Source organism: Priapulus caudatus, unplaced genomic scaffold (assembly GCF_000485595.1).
Source record: "Priapulus caudatus unplaced genomic scaffold, Priapulus_caudatus-5.0.1 Scaffold405, whole genome shotgun sequence".
Taxonomy (NCBI): domain Eukaryota; kingdom Metazoa; phylum Priapulida; class Priapulimorpha; order Priapulimorphida; family Priapulidae; genus Priapulus; species Priapulus caudatus.
In genome coordinates this window covers 177,152-183,647 of record NW_014577466.1, presented here as the reverse complement: position 1 = coordinate 183,647, position 6,496 = coordinate 177,152, and the positions used below count along the sequence as shown (strand labels likewise).

At 44.8% G+C, this 6,496-nt stretch overlaps 1 protein-coding gene across 1 annotated transcript in view; it reads right to left on the bottom strand.

The window, feature by feature from the left end:
• LOC106810035 (tropomodulin-1-like) overlaps positions 1–6,496 on the bottom strand; it is a gene marked incomplete in the record, with an annotated part of 31,839 nt that overhangs the window by 8,878 nt on the left and 16,465 nt on the right. Inside the window, 3 exon segments of the mRNA XM_014813300.1 lie at positions 285–415; positions 1,441–1,533; positions 2,646–2,777. Coding sequence (XP_014668786.1) covers positions 285–415; positions 1,441–1,533; positions 2,646–2,777 — 356 coding nt within the window.

The window sequence follows — 6,496 nt, the reverse complement described above, 5'->3', positions numbered from 1 at the left end:
CACCACCACCACCACCACCACCACCACCACCACCACCGCCACCTCCACTGCCACTGCCACCGCCATCACCAGCACCACCACCACCAGTAGCAGTAGCAGCAGCAGCAGCAGCAAAGCAGCACCAGTACCACCACCACCACCACCACCACCAGCTACCGCTGCCAACCACAACAACACCTCCGCCGCCGCCGCCACCACCACCACCAACATTTTTGTTATTGTTCATGTGAAATGATATTTAATAAAGTGCGTTGCAGGGCAGAATAACTCATCGTGTCACTCACGCTTTTGTTGTTCAGGTTGAGAGTTTTCATCGACGAATCGTTGCTCTTCAGTTTCTCCAGCGACGCACCAAAGTCTGTGTCGTTAGGTTTCTCGGGCAGGACAATCTTCAGTTGGGACATCTTCGCAGGTCCTGAAATACAGCTGTGTCATCAGGTTGCCACACTCGACCACCGGATGGCGCCACTTTCCATGGCAACACGGAGGAATAATATAACACCTATCGGATCCTACGGGCAACGGGACTACTTCGAAGCTGACCAAACAGAGCAGATAGTAGCTATTAACTTGGTAACAAACATCAAGGTCGAGGAGTACGTTGGGGAAAGTCAAGGAGTAAAATGATTGTGGGGCGCACTGACGAAACTGCAGCTCAACATATGGCAACCGGGAAAAACCAAACCAACAACATCTTAGAGGCGATAATGAGCACAAGCATACGGCCAATTTACACTGCCAACTGCTTCTTAAAATTCAAAAAACAGTTTCAGGGCCATTAATTGAGAGTCCATAGACCATACAGGATGTGTCCAGTAACCAGAACCGTACGAAAGGCGCAAGAGATGGAACAGCATGAGAAAAGTTCGCCAGGACCGTGGCTGGAAAATCATCCACTACCATTCAGTACATCTTCCAAGACAATAATAACTTAAAATGCTCTAATAGGAGTTTGTATCTTGATAAATTTGATCAGAAGGCGTGATGCCTGAAAGTTGCATTAATAGTACGTTAAGCGTTTGTGATTCTTTCGTGCCATTAGTTACAGCCTCTTGATATGGACCACAAAAGGAAATGGTACTTTTTCTTGGACCGGTGTCCTTAGTAATCGATTTAGCAACGTTTCCACACTGAATGGATTAATGTTTTTGCTTTAAGACTGATTCATAGGCAGTCGTAATGGATTCAGCCTGCATGAGTCAAACAACTTTAGAGATCGATTTGGGAAAATACTAACCATTACGAATGCTCGACCCATTAGCGCATAGAACAAATTCAAATCTTTCAAATAAAAAACGTTTGAATTTTACTGGATGGTTATCACAATTTAGAACAAAACGTACAAGTATATGCGAATCTCTATGAGTGAGCTAAAGCAGGGCGGCGATAGGTGTTTATCATTTGGGAAAAACTAGCTGCATTCTTCTTCAGCTTCTTTACCTGAGAAAGTGGCATCTTTTTCCTGTGCTAGAACGTTCTTGAAAGACTCCCAGTACTGGTCCTGCGTCAGCATGCTATGTAGTTCCAGCACGCCTACAATTAGCACATGACAATACATTAGTACATGTACATTACACACACACACAGTACATTATAGCTGTCTTAATGGAATAAATACACTCTCATATTACCGCTTTCGCTCTTCAAGGATGCTCGATTTAAAAAACAAGTGAAACCTGTATATAAGGAACACTCAAGGGAAACGCCCCTAATATTCCACTCAGTAGAAATGCTGAAAGTTCCCTTTATAGGCAGGTGTGTTATTGCCTTTTATAGGCAGGTGTTTGTTATTATATATACCGTAGCAATTATGGCCTAGTAAAAGCATGCGAGATAGCTTTTGCAAGCATGCAATATGGGTTCAGTAAGCTTGCGAGATAGCTTTATCAAGCATGTGAGATGGCATCAGCATTTGAGATGGGTTTATCAAGCATATGAGATAGCTTTGGCAAGCATATGAGATGGCTTTGGCAAGCATATGAGATAGCTTTGGCAAGCATGTGAGATGACTTTAGTAAGCATGCAATATGGGTTCAGCAAGTACATGAGATGGCATCAGCAAAGATGTGAGATAGCTTTAGCAAGCATATGAGATGGTTTTGGCAAGCATCTGAGATAGCTTTAGCAAGCATGTGAGATGGCTTTATTAAGCATCTGAGATGGCATCAGCATCTGAGATGGGGTTATCAAGCATATGAGCTAGCTTTAGCAAGTATGTGAGATGGCATCAGTAGGCATTGAGATGGCTTCAGCAAGCATATGAGATGGCTTTAGTAAGCATGTGAGATGGCTTTAGCAAGCATGTGAGATAGCTTCAGCAAAAATATGAGATGGCATCAGCATGTGAGATGGTTTTAGCAAACATGTGAGATGGTTTTAGCAGACATACGAGATGGCTTTAGCAAGCATGCGAGATGGTTTTAGCAGACATACGAGATGGCTTTAGCAAGCATGCGAGATGGCTTCAGCAAGCATAGGAGATGGCATCAGCAAGCACGTAAGATAGCTTTAGCAAGCATCTGAGATAGCTGTAGAAAGCATGCGAGATAACTTCAGCAATCACATATAACAGACAGCTTCAACAAGCATGTCAGATGGCTTCAGCAAGCACGCCACCAGCATCCTCCTCGTCCGCATGCACGCACCGGCGATATCGATGAGCTCAGCCTCCGACGCTCCTTTCAGCGCATCCTCATATTCCTCGGGAAGATCGAGCTCGATGCCATCTTCCTCCGACACCGGCAGCTTCGCGGATTCCTTCGGCTCAAACACCATACCTGTGCAGGTGAAAGAGATTAACAGGTGAGAACCATGACAGGATGGTAGGTCTTCACAGCAGGGTTGCTGGTGATTACCTGCTATTGATGATAACAACAAACACCGTACCTGTGCAGGTGAGAGAGAACGACAGGTGATAACCATGACAGGACGGTAGGGTTTCACAGCAGGTGAATACCTGGAGCCTGTTGTCAGAAACAAAATTAGTCTTAACATTAGTCTTAACAATAACATTTTCTCGTAGATCGTCGACAGCGCTTTGTTTCGTATTGTAATCAGGAAATCTGCTACGATTTTTCATTCAGGTAACTTCGCAGCGTTTCTGTCGACGGTCTAAGAGAAAAAGTTAATGTTAAGACTAATGTTAAGACTAATTTTGTTTCTGACAACGGGCCCCTGGTATTGATATACTGGTACCTGACATACGTGGTATTGGTGGTGATTACCTGTTATCGATAATAATAACAACGACATAATGGTTTAGTGATTAAACTTTACAATCACGTTTTAAAAAGTAGGAACATAGAGTAGCAGCATACGTTTCTCATGAATGAATCGACGCTAAATACAGTCACTGTAGGCAGCTATCTGAACATCCTCTCAGATGTCTTAGATTGAATTAGAAGGTTATACGTGAGTAGGTTCTATAGCCACAGAGCATCAGCAATATCAGTACATCAGTGGAAGTGTTTAATCAAGATATCAATCACTTGTTCATTAAGTGATACCCGTCATTTCGCTGGAGTGATAGATGCTTGGTTTGCAGACTGCTGCTGCAGCTGTGGGCGACGTGTATGGGGACATTAGATATGCTCATATGCTTTCATTTCATAGCGAGTCCGAAATATTTACCAGCAACTGACAAACCTATAGCAGTGTGCTATCCGCTGTCAAGGGTTCGGACCAAGGTTGTAAGCTAACCTGAGGCGGAAACACTACTGGGTACATTTCCCTGTCTACGTTCCCTGACGTTTCTCCCTGCGTCTACGCGTGCTCGGTTGTGGGCCCGTACACAAATACGCAGCGCACACGCACGTAATACAGTAAGAACGCAGTAACGCCAAGCACTGACTACTAGCATAGCAATGAACAATGACAGAGTCTTTCGGTGGAACGAGGTTTTGCTATCTATATGAACGTGGCTGCGCTGCGCGGGAGAAAACGCCTTGGCTTGGGAGTGCGCGTCTGTTTTCTGCGGCCACGGTTTTAGCAGTTATTATGGATGCGGCGGCGGGCGCAGCATACAGAAATAAACTAGGCAGCCGAGCAACGGCTGCTGTGTATGTGTGTCAGCCACGGATCCAGTTACAAGCGCAGAAGCTACTGGCAGCAAGCAGAGGCTGCCTGTACCAGTACAGCTAGTTGGATCCTTATGCCACGTTCCCACTAGGCCTTCACACCACATCCTACGGACATCCTCTAAACACACAGGAAGAACAGAGAGTAAAGAACTGAGGAGAGCTAGGAAACGCTGCCGTCACATCTCTGCTCGTTACGCATTTCTACGATCGATCGATCAGTACGGCTGAAGGGGTCGTTGTCGTATCAGGTACTACAGATATGTACCCGAGGTACATATATGTATACACAAAGAGTACCAGACTTGTACTACAGAAGTGTACCCTAACCCTAACCCTAAACATACCTCATATAAAAATATAAACATAATACTAAACAACCTAAAACTACCTCGGGTACATATCTGTAGTACCTGATACGACAACGACCCCATCTGCATCAGTACGAAGTGAAACAGGAAATACAACCAGGCCGGGTGGATCTGCACAAAACCCAACGTTATATGCTAGTCGACAGTTGCTTCGGGCACTGGCGCCCACAGGTCTTAAGAAAGTAGAAGCACAGAAGGATAAAATCCTCAGTGATAATAAAAAGCAAGCGTCGTAGGTGCGCTGCATGCTAGGGAGGTCTGGGGGCATGCCCCCTGAAACTTTTTGAATGGTAGACGTCTGGAGATGCAATCTGGTGAGTCTTGCGAGAGAGATTTAGGAACAAAAAGTAGGAACAAAATTGTTTAACCCAAAATTTACTGGAAGCGCTTCCAGTGCTTCTATCTGCGGGCGCCACTGGCTTCGGGGGAGTTGTGACGAGCTGGGCTGGCTATTCAGCATGCAATACGCAAACGCAACTGTCTATCACGAATCAGAATCTACGAATACATGATGAACAAACCAATGATACATCTACGAACCATCGATTCACACACACACGCGCCCCGCTCCCGCTAACACCCGCCCACCCTGCTGTCTGCGTGGGCTCGCAGGCTAAACCTCCTTCCTATCTGCCCTGAGCAAGGTTCTCACGCCTTCACCACCGGTAGCCAGCCCAAGGTCACACCGGCACACTCACGCACCCCCTATTCTCTGCCGCGACACAGGGATAGATTTGTAGGCAGGGCACGGCTACGACACCACGTTCGGTTGTAGAGATCCCACCCATGATCACCGGCTGATGAATGCTGAAGTGCGAGGTGGAATTACCTACCTGATATCAGCGATATATTTTACCTGAGGCGCAGGTGGTATATACGTGAGCGAGACGAAACGAGAGAAAGCCAACCAGTTTACTCGTTGATCATAGTTTTATTAATATGGACGGTTTACATGTATCATGAATAATATTTAAAAAAAAAAAAAATATATATATATATATCTATATATATATTGCAAAGATTGCACTAATAATGATACAGTTGCATGGATCATTCTTGTTTATTGCAAATCACATACATTGCTATGAATGTGAGCACGAGCAACTAACAGAAGTGAACGAGTGTACGTGCGAACAATACTAAGTTTGGCATATATATTTGGCTAAGTAATTGTTCTTTTTTCTTTGGATGAGTGTAAATAACGATTAAAAAAATCGGAGAAACATACAGCGCAAGATTAATAACTAACAGTATATAATAATAATAATAATAGTAATAGTAATAAATATGCACAATCAGCTAACATCATCCACACACGTATCTAGCATTGGTAGAGAATTGCAGAGATTCTATACATTGCTGCTACATAATGGCAACGGGTATGACTAGATATCTGATGACTAGCCCCACTAAGTTTCCTCCACTACGTCACGTCCACACGCGTATCCATGGCGACGCATCCTTTAACCTCGTATGAAGCCATGTGGATTCACACATCGACCACCATTCAGAGATGCTACACCTGAGGCAAAGTACTTTCCAGCAGTTTCCTACAACTTACAAGGTTTTTTACTCGATTTTAGGGATTTTCTAGGATCGATCACAATAACAACCAATTCTCCTGTGCCTTCCAGCACCATAGTATATTTATCATGATTCTCCTGACCTGGAAAACAAATTTTAAAATTGCCAGAACTTTCTGTTTCGTAGGTTTCGAGGACACGCCCTAGAAACACGCCTTTGACACTCATAAACCATCCATCTCCCACTATGTCTACGCACCACTCACACGGTGCACTAGCTGCCCAGCCCTCATTCGCTGAGTTCCACACAAGTTTCAGCATAAATCGATTTTTATTCGAGTCACTGTATTTATGAACTTAGACGAAAGCCTTCGTTCAGGATTTAGGAAAACTGCTCATCGTCCTGTGGCGGTGGCCTCCTCCCTTGCCACCTCCTCCGCCACCTTCTCCTCCCTTGTCAACTCCTTCTATGTCCCCTCCTCCTCCGCTACCTCTCCTCCTACCCGCCACCTTCTCCCTCTCCTCC